Here is a 23,435-nt window from a genome sequence, read left to right on the forward strand (position 1 = left end):
AAAAAGTTAAAGTTCTGCCATGTCTTAATTGTAAAGTAAAAAATATTACATTCAATGAAGTTTGTTTCTCTGAGCTCGCCAAACATCAAAGTGTTGTCTACATTCAACACTCGGCAGGAGGGAGTGCATTTTGTGGTGGGGTTCACTATAGAGCACGACTGTATATCTGCTGATTCATATTTTCCATATGAACCAGTAAACACAACTTTACTAAATCAAATGGATATGATTTGGAAATTGAATCGATCTGATGGCTTGTCTTGGTAATAAATCACACACACATCAACAAACATGAGTATGTACGCAAAACATGAAAGCATGTCCATACAATTTCACTGTTTTTTTTTATTTTTTTATTATTAAATGTCATATATACATATATATATATAGATAATGCAGTAAATGATATGAAACCAACTTTATAAATTTTATTGCAAAATTTCAAATTACATATCAGTCACATGATTGCAATGGAAAATTGAATATAATTTTGCATAGTGTAGGTAATTCATTATGAAATTACAATCTCATTGAAAAAAGTACCACTTGTGAATAATACTATTTTTTTTAATTTGAAATCCCACCAGTTGTAGTACACACTTTAACACCCATCCACTACCAGAGTGAAGAACATCAGTTTCACTGCAACTTTTGTGATATTGGTACTGACTTGTACGGCAATGTAAAGATTTTATGATTGATTGTTTCATAGCCGATATACTGATCATAGCTCATGTCGAACCATGATCTTGGCTGGCCATCACTATTCTAAGAATGATTTCAATCCTTTGTGTTACCACCCCTGACATAGTTTAAACAAGGAGATATCACTCTTACATGCTAGGAATGATGCAGTTTTATGTAATTCATTGTACTTTTCCTTGTACATGATGTAACAGTCTGTCCATCCAGAATAACTTTAAATTCTCATTTGGCAAGTATTTTTCAAAGTGCAAAAGGCAATCGTGAATGAGAACTGTAGTCAACATGGAGTGAACATAGTAAACTCAAACTATTCTAGAGTCCTACCTCGTATGGAAATCGTGTCTGATACAAAATACTGTTAGTCACAAGACTTGCATAGAATATGGAAAAAAGTACATACTGCACATGATATGGTGGGAAGCATGAAAAGCACCAAATCATCCAAGACTTTTCTCATTGATACAATGTATGTAAGAACCTAAAATAAGATGTTACATCATATAAAAATTTAATCAAATCGGAATTAATACTGGAAAAAATGCAACATGGTTTGTGTGATGATACCTGTCATGATCACCTTAATGATTTAGAGAAAGATTCTTCAAAATTTGATACAGGTTTATCAAAACAATCTCAATTAGGATAATGAAAACAATTACTTCATAGAATTTGCATTATTTTTTGTATTTTTTTGTTGCAATTCAACATGCATATTTACATATTGCTCATCGATCTTTATTCTCATCATTCAAGAAGCAGTGTCCCTTCCAGCCAGTGGAATGTTCACTTCATTCATCCTTGGATAATAGGAGAAATCACCAATCCTCATGACCCCACAAAGTCATATCTCAAGTCCTTTCCTTGATTCTAAAGTTACATGCACTTTTAATCTTTGACTACGACGATCAACGGACACACAAACTCTGAATGCCTGATCCCAAGAGAGTGACTTGGGTATTTCCTCTTGGTAACAGTCACCTTCTCTGGACTATGTGCTCCTGGGCCTGGTTTGGTTGCAGAGTCATTTGATAATTCATGGCGCCCAAGCATAGAGTAACTAGGCTTCTTGTACTTTGTGACATCGGGGTGAACTGCATGGTGACTGCCGGGTCCTGGACACTTGGCGTGGTCTTCTAAATAACTCCCCACATGAGGGCGCCCTGTCATGGAGTGACTGGCGCTTGAATTCTTGTTCGGAACTTCACTGCCGAGAAGTGAGGGTAGATTGTAACTGTTGGGAGCTGGTGCTTGATCGCGTTTCCTGAAGCGTGTTCGGGCCCCCATGGAGTAAACTGGAGCATGCCTTTCACCCTGTGGGTGAACCTTCTCAGGAGAATATGCATAGGGTGACGGTGTGACAAAGGTATCTGGAAAAGGTTTAAATACAAAAAAGGAAACTTCATGAAAATTGAGAATATACACTTCAAAACTTCAAGATTATAAACTTCTACATATAAACTTCATGCACAATGAAAATACATGCACATAACCAGTATCTAATGTTAATTTATTCATAATCCACATATTTTGTTTACATACAACAATTCAACAATCTTTTTTGCACATCAAAAGCTTTCTGAGTGAATGGACCTTATATTTAAACAATTGATATTAATAATACATGTATTTCTCTCTTTTGATGATGTGTTTATACTTTTATGTTTCCTAATTTGATCAACACAGCAAATGAAAACCTAGAATGTTCACCAAACATAAATGCATAAGATTTGAAAATTCCATCAAGTGTGTTAAAATGCTAATCTAAGTGATCTCTTTGAAAAATGAATTAACTTTGATAAATTCTTAAAAGGAAAGGGATTTTTAAAAAGAAGAATATCTACTCACGAAGAAACACGATATACTTACTTGGATCTTTTTGCCTTGCAAGCATCGAGTAAGCTGGAGTACCATCCTTTCCAACCCTTGTGATTTCAGAATTTATCATGTAACTAGGTCCAGGACTGCAATCTTTGCGAAACACTGTATAGAATAACAAAGTAGTTCATAAATTATACAAAAGGCAATGATAAAGACCAATATAAGAAAAATTAACAATAATGATTATAGGGATGATGACAACAACAAAAAGTTTTTTAAAAATGCATTCAAATGAATTCAAACAAATCAATTGGGGCTTCACAAATAATTTTCATTTCTATCAGTCATAAAACCCTATGTCTAATATAATTTCAATCAAAAATTTAAATAATTTAAATACAGAATAACTGCAATGAAAGAGGAAAGGAATAACAATTGGAAATTGTTTTTAAAAAGTGAAGGAAAAAACCTTTAAAAGGTCATAAGTTTTAAGTTGAAAAATTAAAATTCTAAATTGACATGACACTTACTTGAATTTTCTAGACGATGGCCAAACGAATATGCTGGTTTCATGTGCTTGGAGAAGTCATGAGCAACAAACCCACTTGTTGAGGGAAGTCCATACCTTCCTGGTCCAGGACCTAAACATGTCAAATAACAAAACAAGAATTTAATAAAAGAATTAGGCTTATATAGGGAGAGTCATAGATATATATCTTTTCCAAAAGTATAAAAAGAAAAAATATAAATCTATCTAGATCTATTCTAGACCTTACATCTATATTTTCAATACTTAGTTTAAGGAAAAAAAGATCACCAATTGTCAACATTTTCAATTCAAGCATTTTTAGTGATGGGAGGAGCATTAGTTACACAAACATTTTCTTATATCTTTGCTTTTTGGGGGTTTTTAGATTTATAAAGTGGTGAAATTTTTACAAAATTCAAACACTAACAGGAAAGAGGTAAAGGCCTAGATCTAGGCCTTATCTTAATTCTTATTCTTAATCGATTTAAGTCCTCATCCAACAGACTCAGTTAGAAAAATATAAACTGCTGGCATGCTGCTAACCGTGAAATGGATAGGTTATAAACTTATGATTCTGACACTATGACAGTGACATGATCTGATGATGGAGATGATGTGTAAGGAACTCCATGCAAGGGCTTGAAAAATGTCACATCAACTTACCCCGCTCGCGAGCAGCAATGATAGGTTTCTCGGCTGATTTCTTTGACTTTGCTGACATCGGTTGAGCGTATGGAGAATCATTCGTGTCTCCTTTGCCTTTCTTTTGCTTGGTCTTTTCTTTTTGTTGAGACATGATTCGGATAGTTCGATTGATGTCGAGATAAAAATTTAACAACACGTCCGATACGGGGGATAACTTCCTAAATACTGATGGTATCTCCAGTGATATGCTTTAGCCCGAGACACGCGGCACACGAGTTTACTAGATACCGTTGTGAACAACGTCCCAAATCCACAACAAACAATGTAAACAAAGACTGATGCGTGGCATCAGCTGTTCGTTGCTAGGACGCAGCATGTTCATCGATGGCCAACGAGGGCGACAAAAATTATAGCGCCACTCCCCGAAAATTTTTAACAGCTGTCTCGAATTCGACTACAGATGGCGCTAAAGCAATTATTTGGCAAGTTTTTACATGGAATGCTGACCGGTCGAATGTCGCTTGACTGATTGGATACCAATAATTTATCAGGAAACAAACAAGATGTCTGACGGCGAGGACGATTTTATGGCTGACAATGATAGTGATGATTATAATTTAGTGAGTAAATTTGTTATTGAATGTTTTGCGATACTATAATCATGACGTTTTACCACACGTGGGTAGACTTTCTTATTCTGAATCGCCCCAGGAAGCCATTTGTGATACCATCGTATAAAATTTCTTGTGTACGCAAGTGAATAGGTGTCAATCACAATTCCGTGATACTTTTGTTCGAATAGCACAGGAGCGAAATTGCAGTTTAGACATACGGTTTATTTGTTGTGTGAGGTCAATATGTCTACCAAATCTTTGATGTATTTTTACTTTTTTTTCCTCAGGCCAGGGCTTGTAGATCCACAAGTTCTTTGTAAACTGTGATGTATTTATTAATATTCCTGGGCTAACATTATTCGTTTAAGAAGAGGTGCTGGTCAGAAAATTGTGATCGTCCCAGTTCACAGGGACTGTCTGTTTTCGGCTCTCCCTGTTTTAAAAGATTTCTTCACACAAAAAATCTAGTATTATAGTTCATTCACCTGTCAAGTGCAAGCATATGTAAGCATATCAGGTTTCATAACATGATTATTGGAAGACTGCAAGTCCATGAAGTCATGAAAAATAGACGTTGAACTGGTGAGAATTGAGGTCACTGAATCTATTTTAGCACTCTCTCATTAATTCCCGTATAATTGATGTCTTTGTCCTGTAGGGGGGAGTGAAAAAATACGTCCCCATGAACCAAGGACAGTCTCAATTTATCAAGACATGATTTGTCTTGGTTTATATGAATATCCTCGTTTTCTGGGACAATCCCAATTTTTGGACCAGTGCAGCGCCTCTACTTCCGGTAGTAGGCACTTCAGTTGCGCAAGCGATCGTGCGTAGGTACCACGTCCATGTAGGGTGTCTGGAGAAAAAAATATTTTTATTTCAAGAAAATATCACATTTCCTTTGTGAATTTGAAGAGAAATTACCTTCAAACTGACAGAAATGTAACATTTTTGAAAAAAATCAAATTATTGGCTGCAAGAAAGAAGAATTGAATTAGGTCAATTTTCAGCATTTCTCTGCCATAGACTGTGTAGTTAAGAAATGGACACACACAAATCCAAATTTTTAGCTTCCGAGAGCTGTTATAAATTTATTATTGATGCCAAAAACTTGTCCATAAAGAGTCATTTTGGATTTTTTATGCTCTTTCTGATGGTACGATTTTTATAAAGATTTGGAAACCAGATCACAATGAAAAATTGTGACAAAGTGAAAAAAATTGTGCAAAACAGAAATTTCATTTTCCCATAGAAAACGCATGGGGAAATAGCAATCTCAACACACACAAATATAAGGGTTTGCAATTTATCTGTAAATCCTTAATTAAAATGATCATATAAACTTGTCCTTACTGTCAAAAGAAATCCCTGAATTTTCTCTTTCCATACATGCCAAACACAAGTTAAAGGGGAATGAAACCTTTGGAATAAATAGGCTTGTGTAGAAACAGAAAAATCAAAGAATAAGAATAAAGAAAGTTTGAGAAAAATCGGACAATAAATGAGAAAGTTATGAGCATTTAAATATTGCAATCACTAATGCTATGGAGATCCTCCCATTGGCAATGCGACAAGGATGTGTGATGTCACTGATGAACAACTTTCCTTTTGGTGGACTATAAAATACCCTCAAAATGTCTCTTTTTGCTTTTTCTTATGATGATACAAACTCTTTATCCATGATGTATTTTTAAAAAATATGTATCACATGCCCTCATGTAGAAAGAACACATGATCTATGGATAGATGTAATAAAAGAGGCAATTCAAGTGAAATATATACTAAAGTAATGGGGAGAGTTGTTCATCAGTGATATCACACATCCTTGTCGCATTGCCAATGGGAGGATCTCCATAGCATTAGTGATTGCAATATTCAAATGCTTATAACTTTCTCATTTATTGCCCAATTTTTCTCAAACTATTGTTGATCTGTTTCTTTGATTTTTCTGTTTTCACACAAGCTAACTTGTTCCAATGGTTTCATTCTCCTTTAATAATCAGATCACATTTTTCTAGTAGCCTGAACTTCCCGAAAAAGATGTGCCATATTTTCCCCTAAATCAGCCTGTTTTATGCTGACACTTTTCAGTGTGGCTTCAGACACCCTAGTCCATGGCACAGGTACAGATCAGCTGGACATACATGAAGTTCCTCACATAATTCGCTGCCAATTTCAAAACATTGCATGCGGATAGGATATGTGCGAGGTACCGGGACCAGTCCGAGCTCGGACCCTCGCGCATGTGATGTTTTGAAATCGGCAGCGAATTATTTATACGTGTGAGGAACTTTATGTTGGCTCTAAATCACCAATTTTGAGACTTGTCTTGTCTTGTGAATACTGCACTTGAACGCCTCAAAGAGGCTATAGACGTGCAGGCCATTCATGCAATCGCTGCCGCTATTTGCTTAGCTGTTTCTTAAATGCAGCTAGATCAGGTGCATTTTTAGTAGTGGGAGAAAGTGAATTCCACTTAAGATGAGAAGCATGGAAAAGAAGTGGAACTTAGAAAGTAAAGTAAGAATATTAGTTTTAATTGTTTTTAAAGATCGTGATGTTGCAGGAATTTTATATTTTCCCCCATAAAATCCCACCTTTGTCACTCGGAATATCAGATCGAGTTCACGGTCTCGAAGTTCGGATAGGTAGAGCATAGTGTAGTGGTAGTGAAGTGGAGTGAAGCCTGCACGAACTTTGCTCGAGGTAGACGTAGATTTGCATTGCATTGCAGTGAATGGCGAGCACATATACACACACAGTTCGCTTTGCTCTCGCTTGTCACTTTGGCCGAGTGCTGGAGTGGCATTCGGAATAGCTGGAAAAAGCAGAGTCAGTTTCTTCCTTTATTTCGCTGATTTTGTTTGGCGAAAAATTCTTGTGGTTGCTTTGTTATAAAAATTGAGACAACAATAATGAGACCGTAAACTGGGTTGTTGGTAGAGTAAAGTTTTACAGAACTTTTCTTTCTATACTTGGCTGTTCATATTTATGTTGAATTTAAGATCAAGGTATTACATAAAAGCACTTGTCAGATGTTTTAACTGATATAAAGTGTGGCCCTGGGAAGCAGTGGTGTTGTCAAGGGCACTTCAGCACTCCTTATGAAATCTTTCCCAGGGTCCTTAGTCATGATTGATTTTTACATTTTCAAAATTATTCATGATAGACCGAAATGCTATGGAAATTATGTTTGGAAAAAAAACGAAAAGTATGCTATAAGGATGCGGAATTGTCATTTTTTGGTGTGCTTCAAGTGAAACATTTGTGCTGGCACTAATTTTTTTTAAAGTCTTTATCCCCCTCCCCCCCCATCCGAAACATATGGGTTAATGCCCCTTATGTCCATAATATTACATACATGCACACTTCACCATGCCCCCCAGTATGTAAATAAACCATCTATTCAAAATGTCAATATCAATTGTTAAAGGGATTACCCAGGCTGGAGACATTTATATCTCAATAAATAGAGTAAAATTCACAGAGAAAAATGCTGAAAATTTGATTAAAATCTGATAAAAAATAACAGTTATTGAATTTTAAAGATTTGCATTATTCAGATGAAACAGTTCTCTGCATGTCTTCATGAATTTTCATTTGATGGGCTGATGATGGCATATCCCCACTTGTTCTTTTGTATTTTATTATATTTTAGTATTTTATTTGAAGATTTTCTACCAAGAACTAAAACAATATGAATTCTCAACTGATTAAGTGCATTAGTTATTTATTGCCACAGCTTATTTCATCATAAAGGAGTCACATCATTTACACATGTTTGAAGAAAATGAATCAATTATGATTTTATGTAATAACATAAGAAAAAGGAAAGTGGGGATATGACATCATCAGCCCACCTAATGAATATTTGTGCATATCACTATTTTCGCAAAATAATGATAAACTTTCCACTTTCTTCCACTTTTCTTCTTACCACACGTACATTCAAATGAGACTTGATATTTTCATGATTTGATGTCTCTTTTACATGTATGCAAATCCTTGAGGGCATTTTTCTCCAGTCACTTGACTCACTTCACTTCTATATGTGCAGCCCAAGTAGCATAACAGGCTTCCCAGCCAATCAGGGAAAGTTATTTGAAAATCTTTACAGCTGGGGAGAAATCAGGGAACTGATAGAAATGCCACAAATTATCAAGAAAAATGTCCTAAGGGAATTTTGAATGGCTCATAAATCAAAAGTAGTCAGTAAGACTGTTGTATTTTGTTACATCAAAACAACATCCATTAGAAGACTAGCTAGTAGCTATGTTTTTTTTTTTTTTTTTTGTAGCTTCTTAGACTGCAGTACATGTCCTAATAAGGCCTCAAACTTTGAACATGATTGTGAACACTAAAAAGCCAAAATGGAGTAGCACCCATTGCTTTGAGTTGAAATAGCAATCATGGAAATTTGCGATTTCATCAGGGGAAAATCGGTTACTTTGGTTTCTTCAAATGCTAGGAGCCTTGGCTTCCATTTAATACATTAAAATTGCATGTTATTAACTTGAGGTAATTTTTAAACTTTATTTTTGCAGGAATATTCAGAAGATACCAACTCTGAGCCAGATGTAGACCTCGAGAACCAGTACTACAACTCCAAGGCATTGAAGGAAGATGATCCAAAGTCAGCACTAGAAAGTTTTCAAAAGGTAAGTCTCCTAAGTTGATTATCAGAGCTTTCCTTTTTTTGTGTTATGAAAAGTATGTCCTGAAACATCTAACGGCTTCTACTTCAGAAACCTTGTTTTTTCATTGATGAGCTGTGATCGGATTTCTTTACCTGAGTCAGTTGTAAGTGTAACTAGTTAGAAATCGGTTCAAATTACAGAAGGATATGAAAAATTAAAGCACAATCATCCTCTTTGAGTGTAGACCTTACCAAGGATAAAGGATGAATGAGGTCGCGGTCGCATATAAATAAATCCAAGTAAAATCGTAGTAATTCTGCTCTTGATGAAGCCCAGTTTGTTTTGAAGGAAGTTAGTAACTCTGTCTAGAATTTAAGATGGAAATCACCTTTCGAGCTACTGTGTTGAACTTGTCGACTTTTAGATCAGACAGGAAGAACCTGAGTGTTACAGACTCTACTGCCATTCATATATCATGATATTTACAATAGAAAATTCATGTCTCAAAAGTGAACCACCATACCAATTACCATGAAGACCTCTTCCTTTAGGCATACAGTATAATCTCTACATACCTGTACTCTACCTGCTTGGAATTCAAGGGAAGATGGAGTTTTAGGTTGAGTGAACTCTTCCTTAAAGGAGAATAAAGGAGAATGAAACCTTTGGAACAAGATACCTTGTTTGAAAACATAAAAATTGGACAAATAATGAGAAAGTTGTGAGGATCTGAATATTGCGATCATTAATGCTATGGAGATCCTCACATCAGCAATGCGACAAAGATGTGTAATGTCACCTGGGAACAACTCTCCCCATTACTTTGATATATATTTCACTTTAACTGCCTCTTTTATCACATCTATCAGTAGATCATGTGCTCTTTCTATAGCAGGGAATGTAATACAGATTTTTAAAGAATACATCATGGATAAAGAGTTTGTATCACGATAAGAAAAAGCAAAGAGACATTTTGGGGGTATTTTATAGTCCATCAAAGAGAAAGTTGTTCAAATGTGACATCACACATCCTTGTCGCATTGCCAATGGGAGGATCTCCATAGCATTAGTGATTGCAATATATTCAAGTGCTCATAAATTTGTCATTATTTGTCCGGTTTTTCTCAAACTTTCTTTGTTCTTATTCTTTGATTTTTCTGTTTCGACACAAGCCTACTTGTTCCAAAGGTTTCATTCCCCTTTAATAATATCTGCAATGCCCTACAACTCCATCTGATATCCATTTACCGGTAGATTTTCTTCTTCAATTTAACAAAAGGGGTTCTAAAACATCTTGGATTCCAACACTTTTGTCAACTATCCACAGGCATAAGAAATGTTTAAAATAACTCAAATTTCCAGAAATCGTTCTCTCAAGGTCAAGAAAGAGGAGAATGTAATGAATTTCTGTGGGATTTTTCAACCAATTCAGTATACATGTACTTTCAAGGAAATGTGGATAATATATCTTAGATGTAAATTTTAAGCAACTTTGGGGGAAATATTTGTATCATTTTCTTTTTTTAGTACCATATGATCTTGATTATCTTGATGTTTTTTATCATTTAATGTTTTAATATTTCGTTTTAGGTGTTGGACCTTGAAGATGAGAAAGGAGATTGGGGATTCAAGGCACTTAAACAGATGATCAAGATTAATTTTCAGCTGGTGAGGAAACTAAAGATCTATATTGTAAATCTGTTTCATCAAGGTGTCAAGACAATCTTTTATTGCATGAAGATAGTTATAGGGGAAAGGGCAATGACTTTTCCCTTATCCTGCATAGAATGTTAAGTCACATTTATCTTCACTGTTAGAACTTTGATAAAATCTTAACATTATATTGTTGATGTTCTCTTATGTACTGTGATGTGTCTTTCATGTTTTTTGTGTTTTTTAAATGTCTGACGCACAAAACGGGCAGGTTCTAACATACCTTGTAACATACCTTGTTGTGGGCATAAAGTTTCTTTCCTTTTTTTTTTGTTGATTGGTGCCACTTTGTGGCTACATGTACACAATGTAGCAAAAGCTTATTGTTTGTACCGGTACTCATTATTTTTTGTATGAATATAATCTAATGTTTTTCATATAAATTCTTTCTCTTTTTTTCTAGGCAACTATTAAGCTTAAGGTCTGGTTTGTCCTATCAATGATACATCCAAACTAGCAATCAACATGCATACATTTCATATTCAAGCTTTCACTCAACAAGACTGTATTATCAATCAAGAATGACACGCCTTTTGGTCAAAAATTTTCTTATCAATGACTGTGCTGTTTACGATACATGAACATATGTTCTCTTTATTACTGTTACAGGGTAACTATGATGAAATGATGACAAAATACAAGCTACTATTAACATACATCAAGGTAATTAAAAAAAAATGTTCTATTCTTCATACCTCCATATGGCATTTGAATTTTTTGTATATCTCCCAGCAGCCTAAAGATGTAAAATTTGCGTAGAAACCCTTTTTTTAATGATTCTCATCCTAAACTGACGTTTGATCTCTGGGTGTAAAAGATACAAATCTGGTCAGTGAACATTGTCTCATAGTCCGGGAAAGAACAAAACAAAATGTCTGCTTTACAGGAAAAAGGATAGCTCAGGTGATTATCCATATTGAATTTTAACAAGTATCAGTTCGTTTGCTAATGGTGGATTGCGATTCCCATGCTATATTTCCTTATACAACGAACATGTTACACGATTATTCCTATAAAGACTATTTGATATCCTTAACATTTGAATCAGACATGACTGTAGACATCAATACCTCTGTGATATATAAGTGACCTAAGGGTTCCTGCAAGGAGTTTCGTTTTTGTCTCACCTGCGAAGCAAAGTGAGACTATAGGCGCCGCTTTTCCGGCGGCGGCGGCGTCAACATCAAATCTTAACCTGAGGTTAAGTTTTTGAAATGACGTCATAACTTAGAAAGTATATGGACCTAGTCAATAAAACTTGGCCATAAGGTTAATCAAGTATTACTGAACATCCTATTAGAGTTTCATGTCACATGACCAAGGTCAAAGGTCATTTAGGGTCAATGAACTTAGACCATGTTGGAGGAATCAACATCGAAATCTTAACCTGAGGTTAAGTTTTTGAAATGTCATCATAACTTAGAAAATATATGGACCTAGTTCATGAAACTTGGACATAAGGTTAATCAAGTATCACTGAACATCCTGCATGAGTTTCACGTCACATGACCAAGGTCAAAGGTCATTTAGGGTCAATGAACTTTGGCCGAATTGGGGATATCTGTTGAATTCCCATCATAACTTTGAAAGTTTATGGATCTGATTCATGAAACTTGGACATAATAGTAATCAAGCATCACTGAAAATTTTGTGCAAGTTTCAGGTCTCATGATTAAGGTCATTTAGGGTCAATGAACTTTGGCCGAATCGGGGGTATCTGTTGAATTACCATCATAACTTTGAAAGCTTATTGGTCTAGTTCATTAAACTTGGACATTAGAGTAATCAAGTATCACTGAACATCCTGTGCGCGTTTCAGGTCACATGACCAAGGTCAAAGGTCAATGAACTTTGGCCGAATTGGGTGTATCTGTTGAATTACCATCATAACTTTGAAAGTTTATGGATGTGATTCATGAAACTTGTACATAAGAGTAATCAAGTATCACTGAACATCCTGTTCGAGTTTCAGGTCACATGATCAAGGTCAAAGGTCATGTAAGGTCAATGAACTTTGGCCATGTTGGGGTTTTTTGTCGAATAACCATCATATCTCTGTAAGTTTATTGGTCTAGTTCATTAAAAGTGGACATAAGAGCATTTATCACTGAACATTTTGTGCGAGTTAGAGTAGTATTCAAAGTCAGCACTGCTGCTATATTGAACGCGTGATGCAGGTGAGACGGCCAGAGGCATTCCACTTGTTGTGTAAATTTATCTTTGGCATGCACCCAGTAAATATTTAAATGGCGAAAGTTCCTGTAACTTTATGCATTGTATCACATTGCAATTGAGTGACCATTGTCCTGTACATGTACATGTAGATATCATAACAGATACAATCAATCTTACAATTGATTTTAATTTGATATTCTATTCTTGATTATGAATATAAATTACAGTTAATGGTAAATATTGTGTATATCTATTTATTAACAGTGCCTAAGGGTAGGGGTAGACTAAAACCGACCGAATTTTCCTCATAACATGGATTGTTTATCATTTGAATTGGTACTGTTACCATAAATCTCTTCAAATGAATTAATTTCTTCAACAAGTACTTCCATTGAAAGATCAGTGCTAGAATTGGGTAATGATCATACCAAACTATGGTGTGACATGCCTGCCATAGTGAATTTCAAATTGATATCGAAACTCTATGAAAAATGACCATCCTTTCCATCTTATCAGAATAAGTTGTGATCAACTACAATTGATCCAATATCTTAGTTTATCGAATACAAGGCTAAAAATCCAGAGATTCAATTTATTTTTTGTTTGTTTCATGAATGGTATACATCAGGATGTGATTCACTAATAGCTAAAATAAATTTTTCATTATACGCCCGCCCTATGGGATGTATAATGGGATCACGCTTGGTGTCCGTCTGTCCGTCCGCTCATCCGTTAACTTTTCCTTGTAAACGCGATAACTTCAGTTTAACTTATTACCTAGGCTCATATAATTTCATGTGTATGATATTAGCGTAGATCCCAGGAAGCCTTTTGATTTTAAGGTAAAAAAGGTCAAAGGTCAAGATCAGAGTGACATGTTTTAATCTTTCCCTCTTGAAGTCCTTTTAAATGTGATTACTTTGGTTTAGCTTAACCTAGGCTCATATAATTTGGTGTGTATGATACTAGCATGAATCCTAGGAATCCTTTTGATTTTGAGGTCAAAAGGTCAAAGGTCAAGATCACAGTGACATGTTTTCATCTTACCCTTCTGAAGTTCTTGTTAATGTGATAACTTTACTTTAACCTAGGCTCATATAATTTGGTGTGTATGATACAAGCATTAATCCCAGGAATTCTATTGATTTTGAGGTCAGAAGGTCAAAGGTGAAGTTGCCACCTTCCACTTTTCTTGCTCGACCAATTACTCCATTTTCCGCGTTACAGGCAGGCATATTATGTGCACACCTTAGTGACACTCTTGTTAGATATTTTATACAGTAATCATACCAATAAAATTTCAGAGAATTAACATTATCTCTCCATAATATCTATTTTAGCTGATAGTGAATCACTCTTGACAAAATTTATTACACTTTTATCACCTCTCAAAGCTTTCCAAAACTAAGATCACTTCTTTATTATTATCATGATTATACCGTAATTGTTTTTGTAATTTCTTGATTCTTTTGTAACATTGCCTTTTTGTTGATTTTATGTGTATTTTTATGCTTTTTTATAAAACATTTGCCAATTCAGCTGTAACAAGCTGCGATCATTTGTGTTAATAAATCTTGAATCTATTACCACAGAGTGCAGTAACGAGAAACTACTCCGAGAAGTCTATTAATAGCATCTTAGACTACATCTCTACTTCCAAGAACATGCAACTGCTTCAAGAATTCTACGAGACGACCCTCATGGCCCTCAAGGATGCCAAGAATGACAGGTTATGGTTTAAAACAAATACAAAGGTAATTATGCTTTTTCGAATTCAAACTGAGAGTAGGCTAGTCTGTAATTGTTATGTATTCATATATATATATACATATTTATTTATTCATTCATTTATTTATCTATTCATTTGATTATTTATTCATTTTTTGAAAGTTGTTAGTTTTGTTTTATTTCAGCATGGTAGCCCCATTAGTAATAAATCATCTATTCATTACTGCCATTGGATGAGATAAATTAAAAAAACATTTTCCAAATTTAATCTTTGCATTAATGTTTCGGAAAAGGGAACATGAGATTTCACATTTTCACTTGATGCCCAATAAAAACTCATTTGAACATTCAAAGTATTTCATATTATAAGCTGAATAGGAGCATAAAACATGTTTCTTTTATATAACTACATCTAAAAATTGATATTTATAATAAGCTTTGAACACATTCAGTGCTGTTGCAATTTTCTATTATTTCTCTAACGTCTTCCTTGGTCTTCTGATCAATGATGTTTTCATGGAATGGTAAATATACTTCATCATTAACATACATTCTTTCTTTTGTAGCTTGGAAAACTGTACTATGACAGAGAAGAATTCAACAAGCTAGCAAAGATCTTAAAACAGTTACACCAGTCATGTAAAGTGAGTACCTATTTTTTCCTATTACAAACATTTATGTTTACCATGTATATTCATTTTCGATTGTAGGGCATTTCCCAAAACTTTATTTTTTGTGTCCCTCAAGTTGGGGTACCTGTGATTGAATCTGTATAGAAACTGTAAATGTAAAGATGTCTCCAATGCACCAGTGAATTTTTGACACCAAATATCTTCTTTGGGGAGAATCTGAACCATGCAGGAAATTAATTAGAAAGCACAAACTTTTTACACTTAACCCTTTGAACCCTGAATTATTGGGGGCGGCGGTGACCCATACCCTGAATTATTTGCTATATCAACCACATTCACAAACTCCCATGATTCGAGCCCCAACAGCATCGTCCCCCCGCTAGTACCCGGACCGGGCCAGCTAAAGTTGTTTACCTTCTCATAGCCCTAGTCTACAAACATAAATATTAACTTTAGTGTCTGTTTTGGGCTCAAAATCACTGTTTTCACCAAAGTCAGATATATCAATTGCTTCCCCAGAGTAAGCACGTGACTCGCTGCGTATTACACTGCGTATTACCGCATGTACGACACGAGCAACCGCAGAAAAGTGGCATATTTTGGCCATTTTTAATGCTAAATCCTTCCAAAATTATTGCCAATCTTAACTGAAATTATCGACTAAATATTCCTACATGTACTAGACAGATGACATCATTTTTAAAAGATCACCTGACATTTAGAATCCAGGTTTTTGAAGTCACATGGCTGTAGGACGGTATTCCGGCCTATCGGTTAAATGCGCGTTCACTGGTAGGCCAGTATTCCAGCCTATTGGTTCAAAGGGTTAAGCAGAAATATTTTTTAGTCTTTGTGTATACTTATATGAAAGCCATTATTTAACACCTTAGTAGAATAAGATAAAAAAAGGTTGTTGAAAAGATGGAAAATCTTTGAGTGTAGTACTGTGTAAAGAAACTGTTATGTTATTAATGGTATTGTTTTCTGTCAGATTTTTTAATCAAATTTTTAATGTCACAATGTTCAGATATCATTATATCATACAGCCCCACCACATTAAAATAATGTAATTTCATAGGACAGGAGGTAATGCAATAATTTTATCTCAAGTTCACTAAATATAAATATTTCTTGTTTATGAATGCTGTACAGAACCAAGATGGCACAGACGATCTCAAAAAGGGTACCCAACTTTTAGAAATCTACGCACTTGAGATTCAGATGTACACATCACAGAAGAACAACAAGAAACTGAAAGCGTTGTATGAGCAATCTCTACAAATCAAGTCTGCAATACCTCATCCACTTATCATGGGTGTTATCAGAGGTAGGTTCATCGTGCATGCATTTATTTTTATCATTATCTTTCTGAAACGCCGTGGTGTAGTGGTTCTGACTCTCGCCTTTGAAGCAGAGGGTCGTATGTTCGATTGGTAGCCATGGCGTATTTTCCTTCAGCAAGAAATTTATCCACACTGTGCTGCACTCGACCCAGGTGAGGTGAATGGATACGTGGCAGGAGTATTTCCTTGCATGCACTGAGCGCCGGTGATGGTAGCTCGAGCTAAAGCCGGGGTAATAATAGCAGCGCTTTGTATCCTCTGGCAAAAAGCGCTTTATAAATCCAGTTATTATTATTATCATTTGAAACTCAGGAATGAAAACATGTAAAAAAAAAAAAAAGAGAAATAAATAGTATCTTGTAAAGCATCAATGTGACCAATTAGCACAGATACACCAATACAATGGAAATATGAGTTTCCTCATTTTAAATTTAGTGTAGATATCTGTACATTTTATTGATTCAATTTGTTCCATTTATTTTAGCCATACATTACAAGTAAATATATGAATTTATTTAGATTGTAATCACAACATCGTAAGTTCTGAATTGGAAAACGGCTTATAAAAAAGCTTAGAGCCTTACTGGTGTGGCCACTGATAAAGAGTTAAAATGAACTGAAATAATAATTAGAAAAAAAATTTAAAAAATAAAATCAAAGCTTAAACATAACAAAAGTAGACTATCATCAATTCGCTGTGTCACTGATCATCTGACATCTTGGCATGATTAGCCATAGACAGTAGTTATCATGTAAAGCTTTTATAAGGTTTCATTCATAGAACTGTTTCTACCAGTTTATGCCAAACACCTTAGGGTGTTGGTATGTAATAATAATAATAATAATAATTGGCATTTATATGGCGCTTTATCAATCTATGACTGTTCAAAGCACTTCACAATTATTATTACCCGGTCACTGGATTCATAGCATTCGAAGCAGCCTGTTAGGCGCAAACTTGCTAACCAATCACAATGACGGTTGTTTCCTACCGGTACCCAATTGGCACCTGGGTGAGAATGGCAAAGTGTGGATTGACGCCTTGCCAAAGGGCGCTAGGCCATGGTGGGATTCAAACACATGACCCTCTGATTACAAGGCGAGAGTCAGAACCGCTACACCACAGCGCCTCCACCATGTATATGTATAACCATACATTGTTTCCACCAGCCAGACCAGACACAATTCAATAATATTGTCCTGTTCTGATGATAGTTAAGAGATTTATAAGAAAATATTCTTGTCATTACAAGATTCATGGATAAATTCTAAAATTTGCAAGGAGCTTTGATGACTTGTATACAAAATGCACTGCTTTATGCTGAGTGGTGAATGTAGACAACAACACTACAATGTTCAGCAAGCCCAGAGAAACAAACTTTATTGAACGCAATATTTTATCACCTGACTTCACGATTCAATATCTAAAACATGGCAGAACTTGGAACACTTTAAATATCTTCATTTTCTGGTGGGGCTCACTAAGTTTTTAGCACCATTGTAGGTCAAGAGATGATGGTAAGATTAGAATGAACACCAGTGGACCGTTTCATGAAAGTTGTCAGCACTGACAAGTTGTCTTTCTCCGACAGTTACCTTAGTAACAGTCAGAGCCAGTGCCTTTCAGCCAATCAAAACCAAGGATTTCACTGAAATTGCTGCACTGACAATTTAGTCAGTTCTGACAATTTGTATGAAACACCCACCAGAGTATCAGATTGTATAGCAGGGATTTGTTTTCTCCCCTCTTATGTTTTGATGTATAAACCATTGAACCTACAGAATGTGGCGGTAAGATGCATCTGCGTGAGTGTGAATACGAAAAGGCGCATACAGACTTCTTTGAGGCTTTCAAGAACTATGATGAATCAGGTAGTCCTAGGAGAACAACATGTCTCAAGTACTTGGTCTTAGCAAACATGCTCATGAAATCAGATATCAACCCGTTTGAATCTCAAGAGGTGTGTACATATGCTTCTTTTTGGGCCCGTTGCATAAAAAATTTTACCTGAGAAAACTCAGGTTGTTTTTACCCTGTGTTAAAGTCAGTGGCAGGAATCATACTAGACCTAGTTTTCAGTTTTTACCAGTGTTATCTCAGGTAAAAAGTTTTATGCAACAGGGGTGAAGGGTAACTCAACCCTTGAATGAATGAATGAATGAATGAATGATTCAATGAATGAATGAACGAACGAATGGCTCCATCATTTTGGAAGCATAACTTTGTGAAATGAAATTAATTAGGATAGAAAATTAAAAAGGTTGCAAGCATTTGAACTGTGAGATAATTGATTACTTTAGAGTACCGAAGCGATAATGTTGGTTGCCATGGTGTCATGGCGGCCTGGTTCTAAACAAATGAACCCGCCGAATGAAAGCATGTGTTTCTCATAGGAGAAAATGGCTGCTATCGGAATTTGATCGCTTGCAACCTATTTTTCAGATGAGCCAAAGTCATACAAATGTGTACATACGATGGTCAGCTGCGACTCTGTTTAGAACCAGCCCGCCATGACACCATGGCAACTAACTGCGGTATGCTGTACTAATGCATATCTTGGATCGACTACAAGCCAACATTTGAGCCTTTTAAGCCAATTTTATCTTGTTTGTACGCATATTCAAAATATTAATGATTGTGTTCACAATATTTATTTTGCGTTTTGTGTCCAACATTGACTTTTAGAACAAGTGTAAATTCTGATAATGATAGACTTTGAAGAAAAAAATAAAAATAAAAATTAAAAATCAATATATAGATGGAAGATCAGTCCTGAATTAAGTAAAGTATTGCTTAGAATTACTGAGATTTACATTTTACAATTTTGTCAACCAAATCATAAAGATGTTGTCATTGATGTGATTACTTTATTTTGAACAACAATGACTGTTCACTGTCTGAGTTGTTCTATGTAAATTATTATTCTGTTGCCAGGCTAAACCTTACAAGAATGATCCTGAGATCCTAGCAATGACGAATCTAGTCAGTGCCTATCAGAATAACGATATCAACGAGTTTGAGAAGATCTTAAAGAATAACAGACGGAACATCATGGATGATCCCTTTATAAGAGAGCACATAGAAGGTAAATTATAGTGTTCCCATTGCTATCCAATTATCCATGAAGGAATTGTCATTAGATAGCAGTGCCTGTCCAGTGAATTCTTTCCAGTGATGTTCCCCATGGTATTTTTTTTAATGCAAGAATGGCAACCTGGGAGATTAGTCCTCCAGTTAATCCTGTCCCGGGGCCCGTTGCAGAAAGAGTTGCGTTTAAACGCAAGCCAAAAAATCAATCGCAAGTCCCAAATGCGCGCTGTTGATTGGTTGAAAATCAAGTTGCTCATGAGTTTTAGAGTTGCGATTGATTGCAAATCTTTCTGCAACGGACCCCAGATATGGTCTCAAATATATGGATAATAGGGAGTTTTCACATCGATGTACAGAGGATTTAAGAACAGGGGTCCGTTGCAGAAAGAGTTGCGTTTAAACGCAAGTAAAAAAAATCATTCGCAAGTCCCAAATGCGCGCTGTTGATTGGTTGAAAATCAAGTTGCGCATGATTTTTAGAGTTGCGTATGATTTTTAGAGTTGCGTTTGATTGCAAATCTTTCTGCAACGGGCCCCAAAAGAAATGTATAGTCAAATGCCCTCAATGACAATAAAAAACCACGAAGTCTGTCGAAAATTGGTGAACCAAAATGGCAGTTTAGTCCTTGACTGGACTAAGGACATAATTGCAAGTTTTCTTCAGCTTTGAAACTTAATATGAACTGCTGCACAGTTTCAGTATTTTCGACAAAGACCTCAAAGCTTTTAAGTGTCCAATTACACTGTGACTAATTGAAAGTCTTTTTTATTGCTTTGGTGAATCCCCCCGTAAGGGTGTGTCACTTTTTCTGATTATTTCATTTGCGATTCATATCCTATTAATGATTTCACAATAAATCAACTGTTGGAAATATTTTCAGTGGTCAATGCAAGATGATACCTAAATGCAATCCACATAGTTGGTGTTCCATCAAAACTTTGCTTAGACCTTAAATTATACCAAAAAGCTATTTTGCTTTTTTTCAACACTGAATGTTTGTCCATCCTTTTGACTGTCAAGTTAAAGGATTACTTTTTTTCTCAGAAAATCAAAAAGATCCAAAGTATGTATTTTACTGAGCCTTCCTTATTTTTCTACATAACTAGAGAAAGTGAGAGACAATATTGTTGCTATTTTATAAATGTACGAAGCAAGAGATTGCTGCAATTCTATTTTACATTGATGTCTTAACATTACTTGTGTGGGGGGGGGGCATTTCATGAAGTGCCTTGTCTAGGATTTGTCACTTTCAACTCTAATGCCTTTCTGAAATCCTTCTGAAATCCTTGCTATCTGATCGGCTAGAGCAGCAGTCTTGTCAATGAAAAAAAAAATCACAGACAAAGTCTTCATGGAATGCTTTTCAATTGTTATTTTCATATACTTATTAAATATTTGTTTCTTTTATCTGTTGTATTTAGATCTACTGAGGAATATCAGGACACAAGTCTTAATCAAACTCATCAAACCATACACAAGAATCCATATTCCTTTCATTTCAAGAGTAAGTAGTAGAAAGATGATTTTTGTCTTAAAGGAGAATGAAACCATTGGAACAAGATAGCTTGTGTGAAAACAGAAAAATCAAAGAAACAGATCAACGAAAGTTTGAGAAAAATCGGACAAATAATGAGAAAGTTATGAGCATTTGAATATTGCGATCACTAATGCTATGGAGATAGCAAATTGGCAATGCGACAAAGATGTGTGATGTCACTTGTGAACAACTCTCCCCATTACTCTAGTATATATTTCACTAGAATTGCCTCTTTTATCACATCTATCCATAAATCATGTGTTCTGTCTACATTAGGGCATGTAATGCATATTTTTTAAGAATACATCATGGATAAAGAGTTTGTATCATCATGAGAAAAAGCAAAATGAGACATTTTGCCTTTTTTATCTCTCTTTACTTTTATCTCTCTCACTTCCCTCCCTTTCTTTGTCGCTACATTCCTCTCTTTATCTTATTCCCTATTATATTTTTTATCTGCATCTCTCTCTATTTGTCTCTCAGAAGTGAACTGACATTTATATGAATTGTTTTCATGATCAAACTAATTATTCCTGATAAATTGGTGTCGGACGTTGCCCCTCTATTTGACGGTTATTGTCATTCGGTAGGCCTACTTATCATTGTGTTTCATTGAAAAATATTTTGGCTTCTGTTTACTCACTGTTGCGTTTGGCTTTCTAGCATAAAGGCAAGCCTCTAAACTTTACAACAAATAAATAAAGTATTGTGAGGAATGCCAATGTATTACCAGAGTTCAGTTTCCTCAACCCTCAACCCCTCCCATCCTAAAAAAATATATTGAATGTTGCGTATTCATCTGTTATAGATATTCTGTTTCAATTCATCGATGGTATTTTACTGCCACCCTCACTGATATATCCTTTCCTCACTTTTATATTTTGTACAGGAACTTAACATAGATGTAGCAGAAGTTGAAAGCTTACTAGTTCAGTGTATATTAGATAAGTAAGTACTGGTACATGACACGATAATCTATTTTATGTTATTGTTGCATAATTGATGATGAATCTCAGTTTTCTAATAATCTCTACATGAGTCCTAAAAGAATCAAACAGAGTCACAAGTTGATCATAAGACTTAATGAATGTACTAAATGTGAAATAGGTAACTCACAAAATAGGAGTTTGGTCAGATGTGTAAGTTTTTTATGCATATTTCAATTACAAAAAAATAAAATAAAAATTTTCAAGTGTGGTTTTCCAAAAAAATGTGTGCAGAGATCTATATAAGTTGAACACAAAAAGTAAGTTTACCATAAATCAAAATGTAACTTTTCAGTGATTCAGATTTTTTTTTTCATTTGAAATCATCCTTTTATGAATCCAGTTGTAATATATGCATTTCTTGTAACCTTTGACCTTTCAGTACAATATGCGGGAGGATAGACCAGGTCAACCAACTACTGGAATTAGATCAAAAATCAAAAGACACAGCACGCTACCATGCACTGGACAGGTGGACGGTACAACTAGCATCTCTACAACAGTCGGTGGGCAACAAGATGGCTTGAACTACAACAATCTTGCTTCAATTGAACTCTTGCGCTACAACTGTTGCACACAATAGGTCGGACATGAGACATTGTATTTTTATGACTGCGTATGTTCTGGGAAGGTAGATTGGGTTGGCGGAAAGGCCCCCATCGACCGATCTTTTCTCGTCAAACCAACCAGGATTGGAACCCCCTCATTCTTCGTTAGGATTGCCGGTCTCCTGACACCAACAGTAATGTATTCCTGTCATCAATCCAGCATCATTATAGGAAAACTCTTTCCCCTGATAGAAATCAATAGGCCTTTCTATTTTGGACCTAGATGATGAATAACTTGAGACATTATTGAGGGTGAAGAAGCACAAAGCATGTGGCTAAACTGCTACCAGCCTCGATGGAAGGTGCACCAAGTTATTAATTAAGTCTCTAATTAAGTCTCTAAGCCATTGTTATTGATATGGATAGAATTGTGCATAGTTATGGTCATGCTATTTGATTATAAGAATTTATTATTAACAAAGTGAAGATACACCACGATAAATCGTAACCAACATATTTCTCTCCCATGAAATCCCCTTGTTCTTTTGAATATATATTTCTCTTACCTTATATTTGACTTTATTTTTGTTGTATCTTTATTCTTATTGACAGTGCCTATTTTGATTTGAGCCCCGTTATCTTTCATTCAATGTTGGCTCTCTTACCATTGATTGGAAGTATGTTTGTTTCATGGCTTAATTTATGTTGCATATGTAATGTTAATTGTAAAAAT

General features: G+C 35.2%; 2 protein-coding genes across 2 annotated transcripts; one reads left to right on the forward strand and one right to left on the reverse strand.

The window, feature by feature from the left end:
- Positions 1–709: 709 nt before the first annotated feature.
- On the reverse strand, positions 710–4,059 carry LOC121415336 (outer dense fiber protein 3-like). The gene is made up of 4 exons (XM_041608516.1): positions 3,716–4,059; positions 3,054–3,164; positions 2,572–2,685; positions 710–2,072 (listed from the first exon to the last, which is right to left on the reverse strand). The coding sequence occupies exons 1-4, from the start codon at positions 3,846–3,848 to the stop codon at positions 1,591–1,593; spliced, it is 840 nt and encodes a 279-aa protein (XP_041464450.1). The 5' UTR covers positions 3,849–4,059; the 3' UTR covers positions 710–1,590.
- A 93-nt stretch (positions 4,060–4,152) lies between these two features.
- Positions 4,153–22,683, forward strand: LOC121415335 (COP9 signalosome complex subunit 2-like). The gene is made up of 12 exons (XM_041608515.1): positions 4,153–4,317; positions 8,856–8,969; positions 10,539–10,616; positions 11,271–11,324; positions 14,429–14,590; positions 15,131–15,208; positions 16,349–16,523; positions 18,322–18,500; positions 19,475–19,625; positions 21,053–21,135; positions 22,058–22,116; positions 22,537–22,683. Exons 1-12 carry the CDS (start codon positions 4,261–4,263, stop codon positions 22,679–22,681), a joined length of 1,335 nt encoding a protein of 444 aa, XP_041464449.1. The 5' UTR covers positions 4,153–4,260; the 3' UTR covers positions 22,682–22,683.
- Positions 22,684–23,435: the final 752 nt, after the last annotated feature.

This window comes from Lytechinus variegatus, chromosome 5 (assembly GCF_018143015.1).
Source record: "Lytechinus variegatus isolate NC3 chromosome 5, Lvar_3.0, whole genome shotgun sequence".
Classification (NCBI taxonomy): domain Eukaryota; kingdom Metazoa; phylum Echinodermata; class Echinoidea; order Temnopleuroida; family Toxopneustidae; genus Lytechinus; species Lytechinus variegatus.

Coding starts and splice junctions, on each gene's coding strand:
- LOC121415336 (XM_041608516.1), bottom strand. CDS start 3,848: ATGTCTCAACAAAAAGAAAAGACCAAGCAAAAGAAAGGCAAAGGAGAC. Junction 3,165..3,715: donor CATTGCTGCTCGCGAGCGGG/GTAAGTTGATGT, acceptor TGACATGTTTAG/GTCCTGGACCAGGAAGGTAT. Junction 2,073..2,571: donor TGCAAGGCAAAAAGATCCAA/GTAAGTATATCG, acceptor AACCTTTTCCAG/ATACCTTTGTCACACCGTCA.
- LOC121415335 (XM_041608515.1), top strand. CDS start 4,261: ATGTCTGACGGCGAGGACGATTTTATGGCTGACAATGATAGTGATGAT. Junction 10,617..11,270: donor TCAAGATTAATTTTCAGCTG/GTGAGGAAACTA, acceptor TTACTGTTACAG/GGTAACTATGATGAAATGAT. Junction 19,626..21,052: donor TATAAGAGAGCACATAGAAG/GTAAATTATAGT, acceptor TGTTGTATTTAG/ATCTACTGAGGAATATCAGG.